This window comes from Centropristis striata, chromosome 13 (assembly GCF_030273125.1).
Source record: "Centropristis striata isolate RG_2023a ecotype Rhode Island chromosome 13, C.striata_1.0, whole genome shotgun sequence".
Classification (NCBI taxonomy): Eukaryota; Metazoa; Chordata; class Actinopteri; order Perciformes; family Serranidae; genus Centropristis; species Centropristis striata.
This window is the reverse complement of record NC_081529.1, coordinates 36,320,088-36,341,921: the sequence shown is the minus strand read 5'-3', so window position 1 is coordinate 36,341,921 and position 21,834 is coordinate 36,320,088. Positions and strand designations below refer to the sequence as shown.

Here is a 21,834-nt window from a genome sequence, read left to right as displayed (position 1 = left end):
CCTCTCTAACGTCTCAGGCCACGCCCTCTCTAACGTCTCAGGCCACGCCCTCCCTAAAGTCTCAGGCCACGCCCTCCCTAAAGTCTCAGGCCACGCCCTCCCTAAAGTCTCAGGCCACGCCCTCTCTAAAGTCTCAGGCCACGCCCTCTCTAAAGTCTCAGGCCACGCCCTCCCTAACGTCTCAGGCCACGCCCTCCCTAACGTCTCAGGCCACGCCCTCTCTAACGTCTCAGGCCACGCCCTCTCTAACGTCTCAGGCCACGCCCTCTCTAAAGTCTCAGGCCACGCCCTCTCTAACGTCTCAGGCCACGCCCTCTCTAACGTCTCAGGCCACGCCCTCTCTAACGTCTCAGGCCACGCCCTCTCTAACGTCTCAGGCCACGCCCTCTCACTCCGAGTGTCTCCATTACAAAAAGGCTCCAGAGGGATTTAGAGACTCTGGAGGTGATGTTTGGTTTTTGATTGTCACGTAATCACTTAGTGACAGTTTCGACCGTGATCACATACACGACGGATTAAACACGGGAGACTCAACTGTGGCCACAGTTGCTTTTTGTGCACAACGTCAGCAGCTGATCATAAACAAACCAGCACGGCTAATTATGCACAGCTTCTCCACTCGTCCAGACAAAAGACGGCTAGGATGGCTCGTATTCAAATTAGGGGGGTTTCAGAGAGTGAGGCTCGCCTCATTCTGGGTATTCGACTGTAATGGAAACAGCCGTACTGACGGTAGTTTGGCTATTTGTGCAGGATTTCTCAAGGATTCTCTCCGGCCAATCAGTAGCTGTGTTTCCATTAAAGTCTAATTGAATTTAGAAGATGTGGCATTAAAGAAAATGCCGCTTCGGGACGTTCCCATCAACTGATTTCAAGCAAATAAATAAAGCTGCATAGACATACTGAGGTCAGAAGATGTGTTACTGTAGGCTCATCTGTCAAACAGGAGATTGCACAAAAAAAAAAAAAAAAGTCTTCAGGAATTGGATTCAATTGACCAACTTATAATTGTTCTTTCATGTCAGCTCGTCTTCAAACAGCTGATCAGTCACGTCAGAAGTGATTTGGAAAAAGTGTTTCCATCTCCCGTTTAGAGCAACAACTATTTAAATCTCTTCAAATGTCTTGTTGTATTCTGGTGTTTCCCTCCAGCTGTTGTAGCTCATGTGAGTCTTTAAAAGGAGGGAGTTGAGTTGCGTTGAACCTGTTGCACCATGCAGTGGAAATGATGCAGCGTGTTTTACTGGACGTACCTAACAGGCTGGTGTCCTGTGTGGACAAAGAGGAGGTGGGTTAGACTCCATAACAGGCCGACAGACGCTCCTTCAGCAGAGGAGGGAACTGTTCAGAGAACTGCTGCCAGTTCTCCTCTCCCACCTGGTCCTTAAAGCCGTGCAGGATCTGGAACAGGAGAACATCATGGATCACATACAGGAACATCTCAGAACATTAGAAGATCAGGAAAAAACTCCTACATTATATAGATTCATTACACATTGAGCCAGAATCATCAAAATTACAAGAAAAACAGGCTTAAAATATTTCACGCTCAGATAATGAAAACACAAAACTCTAAAATTTGTCATTTTTTTCATGTAAATTTGAATTTTTTTTATCATAAATGAGATTTTTTTTGGCATACATTTTTATTTTTTTCTTGTAAATGAGATTTTTCTCTTGAATGTGATTTTTTTCTCTTAAATTTTTTTTTCCTTGTAAATTTGTCTCAAATTTAAGCTTTTAAATCATTATTTCGTATTTTTTTTCTCTTAAATTTGTGATTTTTTTCTTGTAAATTTGAATTTTTTTTCCTCGTAAAATTGTCAGTTTTTTCTTGTAATTTTGATGATTCTGGCTTAGAGATAATGAAAACACAAAACTCAGTGTCTCAGAAAATTAGAATATTACATAAGATCAATAAACAAAACTTTCACGACGATCTAATTTTTATTTTTAGATGTACTCAAAATTGTTTTTGGTCAATATTGAGATTGCGATTATTTACCAAGATACATATTTACTTGAGAAACATGATTTTTATTCTAACTTCTTGTGTTAACTGTAGATAATAAACAGGATGCAACAAAACAATTGAGACGGTGAATCATCACCATCCTGAATATGTAAATGAGTTAACAAACAGCAGCTCTTCCTCCTCAGACAGGAAGCTCGACACACACTTCTCAGATTCAATAGAGTGATCCGCACCATGAAATCAGATTTCGAATGTCTGATGAGAAATCATCACAGAGTGAGGTCAGCACTGGGCATGAGGAGGAAAGCTTTATTAACCTTTTGATGCTCAACAAATAAACACCTTCTAATGCACAACATGAGTCAAAAATGACCTGCATTCATTCCCCATGTTAATTAACATTAATGCTGCTGTGTGTTTGAATATCTTTTTTTTTTTATAACAGATCATTATATCCATTTTTCTTTTCACACTTTATGAAGTAAAATAGTTTTTGTATTATTACATCAAGTTTACACACATGGGTCTAAATTGACCATGTGCATTAGAAGAGTAGTGATACAAAAAGTGATTCACTAAATGAACAATGAGTATATGTTTCACTATGTTTGTCTTATTTTGAAGGTTTAACTGTAAAAGAGTTGTTAGAACCACCAGATTACATTGGAAAATCACATATTTTAACATTTGAGACTTATAATAATTTACATTGGAAAAAACACCAATTTAACAAAATAGGATAGTTAATATTTGTGTTGTTTTGTAAGGTTTTAAACATATAAACACCTTCTAATGCACAACATGGGTCAAAAATCACCTTGTGCATTAGAAGAGTAGTGATAAAAAAAGGGTTTTATTAAAAAAGTAAGAAATGAAAACATAAAATTAGGATGTATGATGATCAAAAACAAGTTATTTGAGGAAAACCTGCAAAACTGAATGATGAAATTAATTTATTACAAAGAAAAATATAAAAACTCAGTCGGGTCACTTTAGACCATGTTGTGCATCAAAGGGTTAATTACATTAGTAATCTAAAACTAGTTAAGGCTCCTCCTTTAGACCAAAGATGGAGACCCTCACCTTATAAAACATGTCCCTCAGGTCGTCTTTGGGGTTGACCCAGGACGCCACGGCGTCACAGAAGAAGATGAAGTCCTGCACAGACAGAAGACTTGTTATTAATATTCAGAGCAAATCAGAAAATAATTTGGGAACAAAATGTATGAGTGCATATCAATGAGCTGGGTGTCTCCTCATCTCCAGGAGGAGGAGGAGGTCTGAAGTCTCCTCACCTGAACCACTCCTGCAGGGTTGACTCCGATCATCACACAGATCCCCCTGAAGGCCGAGTCCTTCTCCTCGTTATCTCGGATGTTCCTCAGTGACGTGCACCTGGAGGAGGATCAATGAGACACAAGGGTTCAGCTGCTGGAGGCCTTTATGATCATGACGTTTTATTTTTTAAATGTATTATTACTACTTTTCTTTTTTTTGGTGTTGTTTTGTTTGCTCATTGTTGTCTCATTGTGACTACATGGGCGTATGTGTACTTATTATTACCATTATTAACATACATAACTTGTTATTAACTTACAAACACATACGTTTATATACTACAGTACTATGTGTTATACATGCATAAATATAAATATTATTGTTGTTATATAACTGAATATAGTAAATTCACATAGGGAGAAGGGATTTAATAAGCTTTGGCTTCTTCCCACTCATTTTGAACACAAATAAGTGTTGAGTCTTGTTGTTTTTCATGTTGTGTTGTTGTCTTGTATTTATTGTTAGTTTGGTTTTAATTGTTCATCTTTTATTTTGTGTTCAAATAAATTCTAAATTGAATAAAAGCACACGGCTTCCTTTTCTTCTTACTACAAAGACTTTTTTTTCTAAACTGATGAGCTACATATCAGTGCAGAGAGAAAGGTTTCTGGGACTGTACGAGTAAATAAAAGAACTAAATCAGTGTCTTGGTACTTTATGATATGAGGATGATAATCTCACCACGGTCTGATGAACTGCTGCAGCTGTGGAGCCACTTCCTGTGGACAGACGTAACCCAGTCTGCCGATCGTAATGGCTGCACACACAGAGACACACAAACAATTCACATGAGACGCTTCACAATGATGCATGTTCTGTTTGTTTATGTACAGCACTTTGTTGCGGCTGTGGTTGTATTAGAGTGCTTTACAAATAAAGTTGAGACACATGTTACAACCCATACTCTGTGTGTGTGAGTGTGTGTGTGTGTGTGTGTGTGTGTGTGTGTGTACCTGTGTTTTCCAGCAAAGTTTTGGGTGTGTTGGGTCTGTTGATGATCTCCACTAGGTGTGGCAGCACCATGCCCACATACGGCTGCATCTCTGCACCTACAAACATGTCGAGAACACGGTTAACTTCAAATATATAAAAAAAACAAAAAAAACATGACGACTTGAATACAGTTCAGTGCATTTAAATGCACAGTTTAATCGAGCTATGCTTAAAAATCTAATCTAATTTTTTTTCAAGTGTCATGTAAACAGTGATTGTTGTGAGCACTATAGGTTCCTTGTGATGGAGGATTTTTGAGCATCATTCTGTTACCGATTTGCATGTTTTACAGGATGACTCATTAGGACAGCTGTTATAAACTGTTTGCCAGGTCTGTGGACAGATTTTATCCTCCCAGTGTTACAGTCCTGGAACTGAACTCATCAGATAAAACTGAAGCCTGTGTTTAAAGATGGATGTGATCTGAGCAAAAGTTGCTAGAAATACAGAGTTAGAAGAAGGGAATGGCTGATTTCCATCACAACATGGTCTGTAGATTTGATTTTGCAGTTGTCAGTTTAAATTAAAGACGGCTGGTTTGCTCGTGTCGTGCCTGTGAGGGTAACAATGAACCACTGGGCAGACCGGATCTTATACAAAAGGCTTGACAGGCACGCAGAGCATCACAAGTTCACATCAGGTGAGGATACAATTAGTCCTGGAGATGGTTTGTGTATATAGAAACTTGTTCTGCCCGTTCTCAACCGTAGAAACAACAATGAATTCCAGAGGTATAGACGAAGCTGTTCCTATTTGCCCTACATGAGCATCTAAACATGTCAACATGCAAAGGCAGGAGGTGCCCCATCATCTGGATCAGAAAATATAGGAACAAAATGTATCATCCTGTGTCAATGAGCTGGGTGTTTCATCATATCCAGAGACGGGGCACCTGGTTTTTTTTCAGTGAACACAAACATTTGTAGAGAAAGAAGAAATGGCACCAACAATAACTGGTTCCTCAAAAACACACTCACCCATCTGCATGGAGATCTCTCCGATGGCCCAGGTGGCGTTATTACACACGGAGATGAACTCTGGGTTTAGGTTGAGCCCCAGGATGGGCATGAACTCAGCTGGAGGGAACACACACACACACACACAGGTTACAGTAAAAACAGAATGACAGTCTCTCAGAGCATCAGACAGTAGATGGTGTTTCTTCTACCACACTACAAAAAGCCAACTTGTATTTTTTGGCCTTAAACAGTGATTTAAGTTGGTAAAACTTGGAAATATAAATTATTGACATTTAGGGCAATAATGTAAGTTAGCACAACAAAGGAAGCCAGTTGTCTGCTCAAAAACAAGTTGGTGAGTTGTTGTTACTTATATCTTTAAGTTGAGGTTCACAACAAGGGACAATAGTTCTGATAACTCTTATTTCTTTGTTGGGAAATGCAGGAAAGTGGTGAAATTTCAGTCATTAGCGAAAGCTAGCGGCTAACTGATGCTAGCGGCGCTGCTTGTTACAGCTACAAGAGTAGCCATTAGCGTATCAATGCTAACTCAAAATTGTGGTCGCAACATTAGCTGACATTTCATAGCGGCGTTACAATCGTGCCAATTCAGCACATTGCAGAAGTTAGCAGAAGTAAGGATTAAAAGTTATTACAATGTAAAATTATAAGTTGGTACAACTTACAGTATGTTGACAAAAATCTGAATTGAGAGTTGAGCAAACTCAAAATATTTAGTTTAATTGTCCAATTTAAAATTTTACCTAAGTTTGTTGCCTTGAAATTTTGAGTTCACCCAACTTTTCTTTTTTTGCAGTGTATTGTTGGGGTTCCAGCCCGCCTGACCGACGAAGAACCTTTATTTTGTTTATTCATTTCTGTTTTTAAATAATTAATATAATTGTTACAGCTAGGGCTGGGCGACATGGACCAAAAGTCACATCCCGATATATTTAGGCTGAATATCGATATACGATATAAGGGTCAATGCTGTGATCTAACCTAGTGTCAGTTGGTGTAACCAGTATTTTTTTCCCCATAAAAGTCTGATTATAAACAGGAAAATAATTGTAAAGTGATTTTTATGTTTTGTTATTTTTGTAAGCTAGAGCAGCAGGAGGTGCCCCATCATCTGGATCAGAAAATATAGGAACAAAATGTATCATCCTGTGTCAATGAGCTGGGTGTTTCATCATATCCAGATAATAGGAACATTAGCCTTTTGCTACAAGCATACCAAATTTGATGCTTTTATCATAAAATGCACAATCCTGCACAATGGTTATCTGCCCCACTACTACTACTACTACTACTACTTTTCATTAAGTGTTAACAGTATTTCCAAATCTGTTAAAGAATACTCACCAATGCAGGGTTTAACATGGAGGAAGCACGCCTTGGTGAGATCACCCAGCAGAGCGAAGGAGCTCTGCCTCACCTCAGGCATCGTATCCTGCAACAGGAACCACCGTTAAACTTAGAAATACTCCTAATACAATAATAATACTAATACAATAATTAATAAAAGCCCAAATTTGGTGCCTCTCACACATTCTAATGCCATTGTAATCCAGCATATACACTGATCTAATCATTTTTTAATCACTATTTTAATTGATTATTGTAAAAAGTAATAAATGTTCTCCTATGTTTTATTTAAGGCGTTGGATTTAACACACTGTGCTTTTATTTTGAAAGCTGCATTGTTTAGCAACAGGAAGTAGGTTTTTGTGATTAACACAACTTTAATTGTTAGCTAACGTCAGCTCGCAACTAACGAACGGCAAAATGCAACAGTGTGTTTGGACCCCTGACGGCCCGGAAACAGGTCGATAGGAATTAGTTCGGCTCACAGAGAGATGATGTGGGGACGGGACTGATACAGACAGATAGGAGGACAGCTCGCTGTATTCAGTGTGTGTGTGAGAATGTCTCATGCCTCGGAGGAGGACGGAGAGGTGGGCGGGGCTTAGACTGACTGACAGGTGACACTCTGCTGAGCAGAGACTCAACACTAAATAGCTTTAGATGATGAATAGTGTAGATAAACTTTCAGTAGGTTGAAATGTGACGTTAGTGCAGCACATGAGACTCTGGAGCTCCACAGTCTAGGTCATTAATGGAAACCCTTAGTCACTACGGCAACAAGGAGCTTACACAAAAGGCTTGACAGGCACAAGTTCTCATCAGGTAAGGATACAATTAGTCCTGAAGGTGGTTTGTATATATAGAAACTTGTTCTGCCCGTTCATGAATTCCAGAGGTATAGATGTAGCTGTTCCTATTTGCCACACATGAGCATCTAAACATGTCAACATTCAAACTCTACAGCGCCACCTAGAGCTGCAGGAGCTGCCCCATCATCTGGATCAGAAAATATAGGAACAAAATGTATCATTCTGTGTCAATGAGCTGGGTGTTTCATCATATCCAGAGACGGGGCACATGGGTTATTTTCAATGGACACTGGAATGTTGCCAATATCATATGCTTTTTTTTAAACCATAAAAATATATACCTGTATACTGGTGAACGATAGGATACGGCTCAGCCTTACCTGCATGCACTGGAAGAGCAGGGTCATGATGTTGGAGCGGGCCACCAGCTGCTCCACGTGACCCCCCAGACCCTCGGCCAGGCCGCTCAGCAGATCCAACGCCACGATCATAAAGTCCTTGTCAGGAGCCTCGTACTGGTCTGGATGCTGGTTGTACATCTGAACACACAGGACAGACACGTGTCATTTAGTACGTTTACATGAAGCTTGGAAAAAATGAATTACTGCCTTAATCTGACTATAACTGGACAACTGAAGAGCATGTAAACGTGTTAGTCCGACTGATGTTGGAGTTCTCCAACTCTGATTAGGACGCCAAGATAATGCGACTGGAATACGATTCATCACTGGCATGTATGACAAGACAACGCATGCTCCGCCCCCCACGCTGGTGTATGACCCCCGGAAAAAAAAAATCAGGAAAGCCGGTCACATTAGCAGGTCGCACACTAGCCGGTCACATTAGCAGGTCGCACACTAGCCGGTCACATTAGCAGGTCGCACATTAGCCGGTCACATTAGCAGGTCGCACATTAGCCGGTCACATTAGCAGGTCGCACATTAGCCAGTCACATTAGCAGGTTGCACATTAGCCGGTAAAATTAACCAGTCGCATTAGCAGGTTGAGCATTAGCCGGTCACATTAGCAGGTCGCACATTAGCCGGTAAAATTTACCAGTCGCATTAGCAGGTTGCGCATAAGCCGGTCGCATCAGCCAGTCGCATTAGCCGGATAAAATAACAATAATCATTGGTTTTACCCCCTAAAAAGTCATTAACATTTTAAATTGTTTTATTGTCATTTTTAAAGTGTGACTGACCATCATATTAATGTAGAATGTAGCACGCTAAGGCCATATGGTCAAATGTTCCATCATGCTTTTAATTTCTACAGTTGAAATCTGAATCTCATCTCGATCGATTTAGAATTCAATGGTGACAGCCCTAATAAATATTATAAATACACTTGAAATAATGTCCCAGGACCATGTATAATTGTTCTTCCCGTTCTCAACCGTAGAAACTGTTTTCAAACAACAATGAATTCCAGAGGTATAGACGAAGCTCTTCCTATTTGCCCTACATGAGCATCTAAACATGTCAACATGCAAATTCAAACTCTAGAGCGCCACCTAGAGCAGCAGGAGCTGCCCCATCATCTGGATCAGAAAATATAGGAACAAAATGTATCATTCTGTGTCAATGAGCTGGGTGTTTCATCATATCCAGAGACGGGGCACCTGTTCTTTTTCAGTGAACACAAACATTTGTAGAGAAAAGTAAAGAAAAAAAACCCTCTATAAATATATAGAGGGGTTCCTAATCCACCATTTGGTCGCATTAGCCGGTCAGTAGCGACAGCACAAAGTGTTGAACTGAGGTGAACACATGACTCCATCTACATGAATCAGTGTGTGTGCGGTCTCACCATAGCCTGAGCTAGCGTCTTCTGGACCAGGGTCACACAGCGCTGGTAGACGGGCTCACAGTAAGGCAGGAAGCCGCTCTGCAGGGCCGTGGCTACCGAGGACAGACACTGAAGACAGAAAACAGAAAACACAAGAGCAGTCAAACACTTCATCAGATTTATGGCGAGACGCTTTAGAGCAGGGGTCTCAAACTGGCGGGCCGCGGGCCAATTGTGGCCCTCGTGATGATATTTTGTGGCCCCCACCTTGATATGAAAGTTTAATATGAGTTTTATATGAATGGCACTTTACCGTGTTGTGTGTGGAAGGTCCCTTTAATTACTGTTTTGGGGGGAATTTTGCATCTTGTTTTGGTAATTTTGTGTCTTTTTTTAATAATTGTGTTTTCTAATAATGTGGCGTTTTCAGTAATTTTGTGTCTTTTGGGTCATTTTGTGTCTTCTTTTATTAATGTGTCTTTTTTTTATTAATTATGTGTCTTTTGTATTAATTTTGTGTCTTTTTTATTAATGTGTCTTTTTTTTATTAATTGTGTGTCTTTTGTATTAATTTTGTGTCTTTTTTGGTAATTCTGTGATTTTTTTTAATAATTTTGTCTCTTTTTTTGTAATTTTGTGTCTTTAATAATTTTGTGTCTTTTTTGGTCATTTTGTGTCTTTTTTATTAATTATGTGTCTTTTTTTTAATTAATTATGTGTCTTTTGTATTCATTTTGTGTCTTTTTTGGTAATTCTGTGATTTTTTTTGTAATTTTGTGTCTTTAAGTAATTTGCGTTTTTCAGTCATTTTGTCTTTTTTATTAATTATGTGTCTTGTCATTTTGTGTCTTTTTTGTCATTTTGATACTGCCTCCAGCGGCCCCCGGTAATTTGAGTTTGAGACCCCTGATTTACAGCATTGATTAGTTTCAACAGAAAGAACTAATAAATAAAAAGCTCAAGCTTGATCTAATAACAGTGCCTCAGGAAAACGTGCCTGAGTGAATAAAGAGTATCGTGTCTTGCTTTACAGAAAAAAAATAAGTCCAGTTCTCACCTCTAGCAGTGGAAAGAGATCCTTGTCTTCGTCTTTCAGCTCGTTCCACTTGGCGATAAGAGGAGGCATCAACTTCTGGATGTACTCCTGAGAAACAAGATCAAATCAACACGATGAGCGTTTGGCTCAACTTAAAGGAGACGGTGAATTATCACGAATGCTGTCCTGAACATGTCCTAGTTATGAGTAAACAAACAGCAGCTCTTCCTCCTCAGACAGGAAGCTTGACACACACTTCTCAGATTCAATAGAGTGATCCGCACCATGAAATCAGATTTCGAATGTCTGATGAGAAATCATCACAGAGTGAGGTCAGCGACCGAGTCACGTGAGGAGGAAAAACTTTAACAGTCATCTAACCTACGGCCAGTAAATTAGATCAACGTCTCTGACAACATGTGACCTCGCATGTAGTGAAAACCATAGATATCTATGAGAAAGGCTAGATGTCTCGAGGCGGAGTCACCATCTTGCCACAGGCAACTCACCCACTCATAACTTCAGTCTAAAGGTGCATGTAGCATTTAAATAACCAGAGATTGATTCATTTTAACTTTATGGAGTCTTATAGGGCTATTTTGTCCATTTTTGAATCCTTTTCATGTCTTTTCGTCTTTGCAAGTCATTTTGTGTCTTTTTTTGTCATTTTGTGTATTTTTTTTGTCATTTTGTGTCTTTTTTTTTTGTCATTTTGTGTCTTTTTTTTTGTCATTTTGTGTCTTTTTTTGTCATTTTGTGTCTTTTTTTTGTCATTTTGTGTCTTTTTGTCATTTTGTGTCTTTTTTTAGTCATTTTGTGTCTTTTTTTTAGTCATTTTGTGTCTTTTTTACTCCTTTAGTCCAACGTAAAATGTGATTTTGAATCTTTTTTTTAACTTTTAAAACACTATCATGCTCAATAAAGAATTTTAAATCTACCATATAAGAGGGTTCCATCCAGTTCTATCATTTGATACTAAATCTATTTGAGCTTGTCTCCAGTTTTACTTGGTATATCATCATCAAACTGAAACTGGCCTCATGGAGTTTACATCCAGAACTTTAGAGGTAAATGTACAGTAGGGCTCCACGCTGCTTTGTTTTCTAGTCTGATGGAGGCAACAAGTCTGGATTATTTGGAGCTTTTCGACTCCACAGGGTTAAACCAGTCTCAAACGTTTGGTTTGTTATGAACCTCAGAGTTATGTTCCTGCATACTGAAGAATAATTTATGTACATATTTATTAAAATTATTCCTAAATAAATAAATGCTACATGCACCTTAGACTGATGTTACGACTAGGTAAGCTGCCTGTGGCAAGATGGCCGCCATGTGAGGTCTTCTGTCTCCATTGGCTGACAGCGTGCGTGAGCGATCTAGTGTTAATTTATACTCCTATGGTGAAATCATGTTAATTAAATCTAATTTCCCTCACCGGCTGGTTGAGGTGGTGCCCCACGGAGTCGGCCAGGGTTCCTATGGCGTCGTAGAGGATGAGCAGGTTCTTGTGCTGGTACTTCCCGAAGGCGAACACCAGCGTGTCCAGGATGAAGCTCAGGTAGGGAACCAGCTCCGTGCACGCCTCCTCCTCCAGGGTGGCGAACGCACTGAGGGAACCAAGATGGAGGACAGGTGAACATTTACTCTATAGATGGTTTTAGTTATAGATGCAGGCAGGACGTGGATCAGACAACAGTATGGGAACAACGTGTATCATTGTAAATCAATGAGCTGGGTGTTTCATCATGTCCACATAATGATCCTCATTTATCAAACCAGCGTACGACAAAGTGAGCGTAAAGTGGGCGTACGATCATTTCTACAAGGCTCGACATTTATCAGTCTGGACTAGGGTCGTCAAAAGTATCGATACTCAAAAAAGTATCGACTTATCAATCTTGCCTAATATTGTGCACAGCCTACAAAATATTGTTCTAATTGTTATTGTTTATTGTATTTATTTATTTTTTGCACTCCCTCAGACCTGAAGCTTGTTATCATAGTTGCAGTTTCTTTTAGCACAACTGTTTTTTATTATAAATATTTAACCTGTGGTTGTGTTCATTTTTACATGTTGCATTTTTCTTGTTAATAAAAAGATTTGTTAAATTTTGGGGTCTTTGTTTTTATCCTGGTGGTATCGAAAATGGCATCGAATATCGAATATTTTCCTGAGTATCGGTATCGAGCTGAACATTTTAGTATAGTGACAACCCTAATAAGTACTTTTATTTCATAAACCTCTGTCGTTGGATACTTCTGTTATATGTCTAATTCCTCCTGTTATCTGTAACGGTGCACTTTGCTAATAAAGCGACTTTAGGGGGTAAAAATCCCCATTTTGGCTGTATTGCGTCCTTCGGTGTCTTAAACTCTCGAGGTGAGCCTTTTGAATCGGATATATATATATATATATATATATATATATATATATATATATATATATATATATATATATATATATATATATATATATATATATATATATGCGTGGTATTTAAATGAGGCTTGTCTCCAGCTGCCACAACAGCTGATCATTCTCACGCTGTGATTGGAGAGATACGATCGTTAGATAAATCACACCTTCACCAAATATACGCTCATTTCTCCGCTGGTTTGATAACTGAGCACCATGAGAGCAGCAGAGGGAGGATCTGACCTGCAGGCGGCCTCCTGAACCCTCTTGTTGCCGTCCAGGATGCGTTTGAGGAGCTCTGTCATGAGGGGCTTGAGGTAGGAGTCGGGGGGCTGGGAGACCACCCAGTGTGCATAGCGGCTGAGAGTCCAGCAGGCGATGGAGCGGACCAGAGCTTTCTTATCACACAGACACTGGATGAGGTGAGGGATCAGCTCCGGCAGGTACGGCACCATGCCCTGCATGCAGCCTGGGGCACAGAGACAAGATACAATCAATACCATGAGGCTTTCCCTCGCTCTGTAGCTCCTTTATGGACCAAGTATTTAGCTTTTTTGGATGCACCTATTGAGAGAATTATCTGATCACTATCAGACAGGCAGCACTGAAGGGTCAAAGGTGAACACAGCCTGGTGGATCTGATCACAAAAGTTGCATTGAAACAAGCGTAACCGCCTCAGCCTTCAGTGTGAAGATCAATACTACTGCTTATCTGTCAATTCATTAAGAAAACTACATCCTGCTGTAGAAAAACAGCTTTTCAATTAACTTATTGTTAAATTGGTGTTAGTAGGAATCTTCTTAAGATTTTACAAAATGTCTAATAGAATCAACACACGGTTCAGGCCAAAGGAACAGTTAGACTCAAGATTACGTAAAATATATATATATATATATATATATATATATATATATATATATATATATATATATATATATATATATATATATATATATATATATATATATATATATATATATATATATGCAAGCAGACAGGTGGAGTTAAGGTTAGCAGGCTGTGTGGAAGCAATTACTAAACTAGGAGGATGCAGATCTGGATCAGAAGATATAGGAACATTAGGTATCATTGTGAATCAATGAGCTGGGTGTTTCATCATGTCCAGATGCAAAACTCCATGTTAAAGATACTCAGCCTGTCAAATAATGTTTGAATAATTAGACAATGATTGTCAAAGTGTCACTTAGATGTTTAAAAACATTGTTTTTTGGATGTTTTTTGTCCATTATCAGGCATATCTTATTCGGCTTTTATGTGCAGTCTAATACTGACTAGATTAGATGAGCTGCAGCCGACTGGTTGTATCTATAAATCTTTCTGTAATGGTCTTGTTACCCTCGGCGATGGCCCCCAGCACCAGGATGCCAGACTCCTTGATGACCCAGTCGGGGTGGAAGAGGAGGCCTTTGAGGAGCGGCAGGAGGTGAGGCAGCAGATCGTCACGGAACACGTTGGCAAGAACGTCCAGCGCTGCAGCAGAACACTTTCCTGCAGCAAAAAAGAGGATATTCAGAGTTCAATCACATTACAAAATACTGGAAAATCTATACAACATGTATTCTGACAGTTTGTGTCTTTTTTTTGGGGTAATTTTTTGTCTTTTTTTTAAGTAATTTGGGTTTTTTTCTGTCATTTTTCTGTCATTTTGATTCTGCCTCCAGCGGCCTCCAGGTAAATTGAGTTTGAGACCGCTGATGTTTGGTGTAGATAAGATATCAAATACTATCTTAGTAATAGTCGTCATGATCTGTAGAACCAATGGACAAACGTCTAAAACATTTTATTAGAGCATTACAGATTTTTATTTTTATTTATTCTACTTAATGTCTTTTCCTTTTTGTCTCTGTCATAAAGTTTTGATTGAACTATCAGCAGAAAGGCCTGATCACTTACTCAGGTTCCAGTCTGACAGCGTGTCGTCATCATCATCATCGTCTTCTTCGATGTCCTCCCCCTCCTCGTCCTCTCCTCCTTCGTGCTGCAGCGTGACTGTTCGTGACTTGTGGAAACGAGGTTTGATGTCCTGATCGCTGTCCGGCACCGCCTCGTCCTCCTCCACGTCGCCCTGGACACACAGTCAACACTTTCACAACCAATCCTTAAAAAAAAATCTTCCTCCTGCAAGATTTGCCCCAAACTTTGAATGCACCTTGTGTCATCAGGTTTTTCCATTTTTAGTCAGGTTATTTTACATTTATTTTAGTCACAAATCCAAAACTTTTCTGCAAACAAAAGACAAATGGCACAATCTGGAGTAAAACAGTAAAAAATACAATTTTGAAGGCCGGGCTCTAGAATAAAAGCCTGATATAATAAAATGCAGGACTTTACGCTGTAATAGGTTGTATCTTTTATTTTTTTCCCTCCTTTAAAAAACTCCTGGAGACCTTCAGCTCTTCAGAGAGCATCTTATTTCCTAGCACCACACCATAATTCTACTCCTCAAACAATCATCACTTGCACTTATTGATGCACTAATAGCTCTTTTTGCACTATACCCTGATTGTTTGCTTTTATTCTTCCTGTAAGTCACTTTGGATAAAAGCGTCTGCTGAATGACTAAATGTAACAGCAGCGGGATCAAAAACTGTTTGTAGCTAAATACCCCTAAAGACAAAAATGTCCCCACTCAAGATAAGACAAACTTATTATACGAGTCGTGGTTAAACTTCCAAAAATTAGGAAACATGTATGCCATATGCATAAACACTGCTAAAATGACGGAAAAATTTGAAATCCCCAAAATGTCTCTAGTGAGGCAGAAGGGTTGTCAGTCCAACTCCCTGTTAGATAATCAGCTTCTAGAGCACTTCTGCTTTAAAATAATCACATTCCCTGTTTCATATTTTTATTTGTGTGTAACCCCGACACACCAACATGGCCTCCAGTAGAGACTGACCTCTAGTGGTACAAACTGTGTATTACAATACAACAACTCCCATCAGATTAATCCTCTGGGGTCTGTGATGGTGGCGTCCTCATCAGATCAGGTGACATTTAACAAAAAAACGAGGTCACGTGGAGCGCTGCTGTCAACTTCACTCCAAAGTTCAGATCTGAAACTTTCTCCCAGTTTTTGTTTGACATTCCTAGCTCATGAAAAACCAAAGATATGATAGTTTTAATTTGATAGAAGAGAAATATTTGAGCGTTGGTGGAGCAGTTTGTTTTGAAGAGTTGCAGCTAAAAAGGAAAAAAATAACTTTTTATATGCTCATATTTTGTTTCCTGTGTTTACATTTTCAAGTTCCAAAACAGTTCATTGAGCATATTTGATGTTTTTTATTGTAGTAAATAGTATCATTTTTCAACTCGGATTTCATATACATAGATAGATAGATAGATAGATAGATAGATAGATAGATATACTTTATTTATCCCAAGCTGGGAAATTACTTTATTTTTATTATTTTATTATTTTATTATTATTATTATTATTATTATTTATTTTATTATTTAATTATTTAATTATTTTAATTATTTTATTATTTTTTGGGCTCAATGTGTTGATCAAGTAGGTTAAAGTGAGAAAATAACTGTCAGATCATGCAGGTGAAGAAAAAAGGGATACCAAATATGGGCATAGGAAACATTTTTCATGTGGGACATGAAGGGAAAAATCAAAAGTATTTAAAAACGGCCAAAATAGTCTCAGAGCCCAGAGGGTTAATAGAAACAGCAGGGTCAGTATTTGACAGTGTTAAAATTAGTAATTTGATGAAATTGAAAATCACTGTCATAATCTCTAAATGAACATGTTTACTGTAAAACTGCCCAAACAAACAACTCACAATATGAAGACATATTTAGCATGAAGCGCTATGAGAACAAAGTGAGAGCTCACCTTTAATAGTATGATGTCGATCTCTGAATACTTCATCCCGTTTACTAAGATCGGTGTCAGTCTGGATCAAGAAAAGAGACAATCAGTTTAAAAATAACAACAACAAATCTTGTTGTGTAAGGAGTAAAGCAGTGGTTAATTCTGTTTTAAATTATAAAAGAAAAAAGTGTTTAGTGAGACAGAAAAGGTGTAAAAGAGGTTTGTGACAACCAAAAGTTTAACAATATAAAAACACATAATTATATTTAGATAATTAGTCTGGCATTATCAACACACATCAATAGTAGTTATAGTTTATCAGCACTTTATTAAACTATAATAACCAATACCTAAACTATGCTAACAATACCTAAACTATGCTAACCAAGAACTAAACTATGCTAGCCAATAAATAAACTATGCTAACCAATAAATAAACTATGCTAACCAAGAACTAAACTATGCTAACAATACCTAAACTATGCTAACCAATACCTAAACTATGCTAACAATACCTAAACTATGCTAGCCAATAAATAAACTATGCTAACCAATAAATAAACTATAATAAACAATAACTAAACTATAATAAACAACTACTAAACTATAATAAACAATAACTAAACTATGATAACAATAACTAAACTATAATAAACAATAACTAAACTATAATAAACAACTACTAAACTATAATAAACAATAACTAAACTATGATTACAGATAACTCTGCCTTTCACTGCAGCTGTTTTTAAGGTTTTTCATGTGTTTTCTCTATCCTGGAGAATTAAATAAAGGATAAATGAAGCATGTGACTCACTGCACCAGGTGTCCTGACAGCATCTCCTTACAGATGGGCTGCTCTGCTAGAGTCAGCCAGAACTCACAGGCCTCCAGAGCCACGTTCTCATCAGGGTCCTGGGTTCTCTGCAGCATGTACTGAAACACAGGAGAACATGTCTGACTGAGACGAGTGAACCGACACACACACATAAAATGATTAACTGGAATTAAGAAGTCTGGATCAGAACATATAGGAACTAATAGGTATCATTGTGAATCAATGAGCTGGGGTTTTCATCATGTCCAGATACAAGACGGAGTTCTCAGTGGAGAGAAAATGATTGTGGTCGACACTAACAGGCCAAAAGTTAGGAAGCAAGATCTAATCATCATTGGTACACTTTGCAACAAAATAAACCTGATTATTGTATAAAGAGTCTCTTATTAGAACACATGTTGACTCTAATTATCAGCTCTTTGGGTTTTTATTGCTTAGACTTTGTGTTTCCTTCTTTCCTTAATGTATAAATCTGAACTCTTGTTTCTTTTGTCAGAGATATGAACACAGTTGAGATTTATTGGCATTTTTGTCTCCAAACTCTCAAAAGACAAAGAGATAAAGAGAATAATGTTCCTCTCCTGTCTCCTCGTCTCCTCTCCTGTCTCCTTGTCTCCTCTCCTTCCTGTTGAACTGAAGTTGTGACTCTTCCTAATCTCCTCCACCCTAAAACTAAGCCCTTCTTTTCTTTTGGTAACATTTATTCACCAATGGTCTGATAACATCAATGTTTACCTAAAGGTCAATGGAGGAAAATGGTTCAATTCAATAAAGGTAAAGTCTGATCATGTAGTAAACACATCCAGAAATACACACAATACACACTGGTTTTATAAGAAGACATGAGAACACAACATTTAAGTTGCTTCATAACTTTTGGCCTCTAGTGTAAATATCCACATCTAATGATATATAACAGGTTCCACAGCGTATTGAGCTGGTGTCCATGTCTCACCTGGATGATGCTGTGCATGTGGGGGATGAGGCGGTCTATGCGGACCTCCAGCAGCATCACCAGAGCTCGACACACGTTCTTCCTCACTTCAGAGTCCTCGTCTGCTGCCAGCGCAAACAGGCTCTAGTAGGAGAGAGGAGGAGAAGAGAGAAATGATTTTAAATACTTTTTCTGGAAGCTAAAAGATGTATCGCCTGCTCATGGGAAAGGGATAATAAACTTTGTACTACTTCACAATGGTTAACAGGGAAGTTTTTCTACTTGGTGTTAGAAAAGATCACCTACACCACGAAAAACAAGCTTGACAAGTTTTGGAAAATCTGGAAGGTTTTCTGTAATTTCCTCGAGAAAAATGATATTGAAGTAGATGGTTGGAATGATGAGCTGAAGATTTATTTATCTTGATTTAGTATACACATTTAGAGCTTTACAGACATGTATATGTAGCTCTGTCTGTGTGTGTGTGTGTGTAAACATATAGATGTAGGCATTTATTTATTTATTTACTTATTTTTTATTTATTTATATTTCTACCACCATGATTTCTTTTTTTGTGGTTGTAAATGTCCACCTTTTTTTCTCTTCCTTCCAGTTTATTTATTTATTCATTTTATTTTCATCATCATTTTTTTGTATGTGCCATCTTGTTCTATGTTGTTCACCGTTTGTAAATTAGCAAAATATGCAATAAACATATGTTTCAAAATAAAAGAAAAAAAGGAGCTGGGACCAATGAAAAGACATTTGTTGAGTGTAGAAGTAGCTCTGACCTCTATGAAGGTGTCGATGTGGTCCATCAGGGCCTGGGCTCTCCCGATGATGAACTGGTTGACGCAGGCGATGGCGTGAGACCTGCAGAGAACACACACACACTGATGAAGACAGTGAACACAACAGTCGAGGGAAACAGAAGAAGTGGATCAGTGATGAAAGAGTGGAAATGACAACCTACAGCAACATTTAGCTCAGTCCCACTTTATTATGACAAAACATTTATAAAAGAAACTATTTAGAGCAATTAATTTCCCCAAAGGGCCACATGAGATACTGTAAAGGCCAAAACTCTGAACTAAATTCTTCTCGATATTAATTGTATCGCTTTATGAAATGTAGTGAGTATTACAGTTTTGAGCTGCTATGGATTTGTCTAGTGTTGGAGGCTATAATTATTGTTATTATTATTTCTCCTTCCTCATATGTCTTTGTCTAGTGTTGGAGGCTATAATTATAATTATTATTATTATTATTATTATTTCTCCTTCCTCATGTCTTTGTCTAGTGTTGGAGGCTATTATTAATATTATTATTATTATTATTTCTCCTTCCTCATGTGTCTAGTGTTGGAGGCTATTATTATTATTATTATTATTATTATTTCTCCTTCCTCATGTGTCTAGTGTTGGAGGCTATAATTATAATTATTATTATTATTATTATTTCTCCTTCCTCATATGTCTTTGTCTAGTGTTGGAGGCTATTATTATTATTATTATTATTTCTCCTTCCTCATATGTCTTTGTCTAGTGTTGGAGGCTATTATTAATATTATTATTATTATTTCTCCTTCCTCATGTGTCTAGTGTTGGAGGCTATTATTATTATTATTATTATTATTATTATTATTTCTCCTTCCTCATGTGTCTAGTGTTGGAGGCTATTATTATTATTATTATTATTATTTCTCCTTCCTCATGTGTCTAGTGTTGGAGGCTATTATTAATATTATTATTATTATTATTATTATTATTTCTCCTTCCTCATGTGTCTAGTGTTGGAGGCTTTAAAATGACTCATTTCTAGTGTCAGATTGACTTTTAGTCTGTTATTAAGGACATCTGATACTACAAGAAACAGCTGAGGAACCTTTTGGGAGAATGTTTTTAGGGTTAGATGTTTTTTTTATCCATATATGCACCCGCTTTACTATGATCTATTGCATTCTAACTTACTGCAGTGGGAAGAAGATTTCTAATAGAGTCCTATTATTATTTAATAATGTAAGTCTTGAGCTGTATTAGAGTATGAGGGACAGAGAGTAAAGGTGAGAAGATCTGGATCAGATGAATACAGACACCTTCATGGAGAGTCAGGTATGATCATGCATCACGCCCAGATGATAATGACAGAATAAACTATCAGAACCACCATCTTTCCTTCTTCTCGTACCTTATTTTGGGGCTGCAGTGCTTGAAGAACTGGAGGAACTTGGGGATCATGATGTTGAGCGGTCTGTTCAGAGCGTCGCTGTCCAGCAGCTCCGACGAGTCCTCGCAGATCTTCTGCAGCGCTCCGAACGAGCCCTGAGACACACAGAGAGGACGTCAGTCACATACAGCAGGAGTTCAACCTTTTTGAGTCGCGACCCCCAATTTAACATGCATGTTGTCCACGAGCCCCACTCACTGAACACAATCTCACACACACAGTTCAGATCATACAAAAAAGACACAAAATGACCAAAAAGAGTAAACAAATTACCAAAAAAAGACACAAAATGACACAAAAAAGACAAAATGACCAAAAAGGAAAGAAAATGAGCAAAAAAAAGACACAAAATGAGCAAACAGACACAAAATGAGCAAAAAGAGTAAACAAATTACCAAAAAAGACACAAAATGACCAAAAAGGAAAGAAAATGAGCAAAAAAAGACACAAAATGACAAAAACAAGACACAAAATGACCAACACGAGTAAACAAATTACCAAAAAAAGACACAAAATGACACAAAAAAGACAAAATGACCAAAAAGGAAAGAAAATGAGCAAAAAAAAGACACAAAATGAGCAAAAAGACACAAAATGAGCAAAAAGAGTAAACAAATTACCAAAAAAGACACAAAATGACCAAAAAGGAAAGAAAATGAGCAAAAAAAGACACAAAATGACAAAAACAAGACACAAAATGACTAAAAAGACAGTGGAGACAGAGCTGACTTCCAAAATGATTTGGCGACCCCCAGAAATCATCTCGCGACCCCAATTGGGGTCCCGACCCCAAGGTTGAGAACAGCTGACATACAGGACACAGAGACAGCAACACTATCAGACTATAACAGTGCAGCATTTAGTGCGCTGGAGAGACTTTAGCACAATAACAGCACTAGAGGAGAAACATCCTAATCATGGAGATCTGGCACATCTGGATCAGAACATATAGGAACATTAGGTATCATTGTGAGTCAATGAGCTGGGTGTTTCATCATGTCCAGACACAAGAAACTCCATGTTAAAGACGCTCCGACACGCCATGTTGCTAGGAAACGTGTTTTAAACAGTTAAACGGTTTTGGAAACAAGAATCAGAACGTGCTGATTGCTGTTCTTGCATGTCAATATTATAAAGAAAGTTATAAATTATTTGGTTGTCAGGCAGTTTTTGAAAGGATCGCAAACTGGTGGTTCACTCTGATGTTTTCACTTATTTCACCTGATTCGACCTAGAGTCATATCCTGATATATTTAGGCTGAATATCGATATATATCCAGAAATTTTTATCTCAAAGTGAGCAAATGTT

The 21,834-nt window shown here is 38.1% G+C and overlaps 1 protein-coding gene across 1 annotated transcript in view; it reads right to left on the bottom strand.

Moving 5' to 3' along the window:
• The window catches only part of LOC131983860 (transportin-2-like), a 31,985-nt gene that overhangs the window by 3,745 nt on the left and 6,406 nt on the right, over window positions 1-21,834 (bottom strand). Inside the window, exons 6-24 of the mRNA XM_059348684.1 lie at window positions 20,487-20,620; window positions 19,091-19,172; window positions 18,321-18,443; window positions 17,345-17,463; window positions 16,549-16,609; window positions 14,598-14,769; window positions 14,040-14,192; window positions 12,926-13,151; window positions 11,702-11,873; window positions 10,288-10,374; window positions 9,252-9,359; window positions 7,823-7,981; window positions 6,631-6,718; window positions 5,284-5,382; window positions 4,267-4,362; window positions 3,995-4,070; window positions 3,271-3,370; window positions 3,059-3,133; window positions 1,254-1,401 (exon numbers count right to left, since the gene is read on the bottom strand). Coding sequence (XP_059204667.1) covers window positions 1,294-1,401; window positions 3,059-3,133; window positions 3,271-3,370; window positions 3,995-4,070; window positions 4,267-4,362; window positions 5,284-5,382; window positions 6,631-6,718; window positions 7,823-7,981; window positions 9,252-9,359; window positions 10,288-10,374; window positions 11,702-11,873; window positions 12,926-13,151; window positions 14,040-14,192; window positions 14,598-14,769; window positions 16,549-16,609; window positions 17,345-17,463; window positions 18,321-18,443; window positions 19,091-19,172; window positions 20,487-20,620 — 2,238 coding nt within the window. The 3' untranslated portion in view covers window positions 1,254-1,293. The remainder of the gene's footprint in view (window positions 1-1,253; window positions 1,402-3,058; window positions 3,134-3,270; window positions 3,371-3,994; window positions 4,071-4,266; window positions 4,363-5,283; window positions 5,383-6,630; window positions 6,719-7,822; window positions 7,982-9,251; window positions 9,360-10,287; window positions 10,375-11,701; window positions 11,874-12,925; window positions 13,152-14,039; window positions 14,193-14,597; window positions 14,770-16,548; window positions 16,610-17,344; window positions 17,464-18,320; window positions 18,444-19,090; window positions 19,173-20,486; window positions 20,621-21,834) is intronic.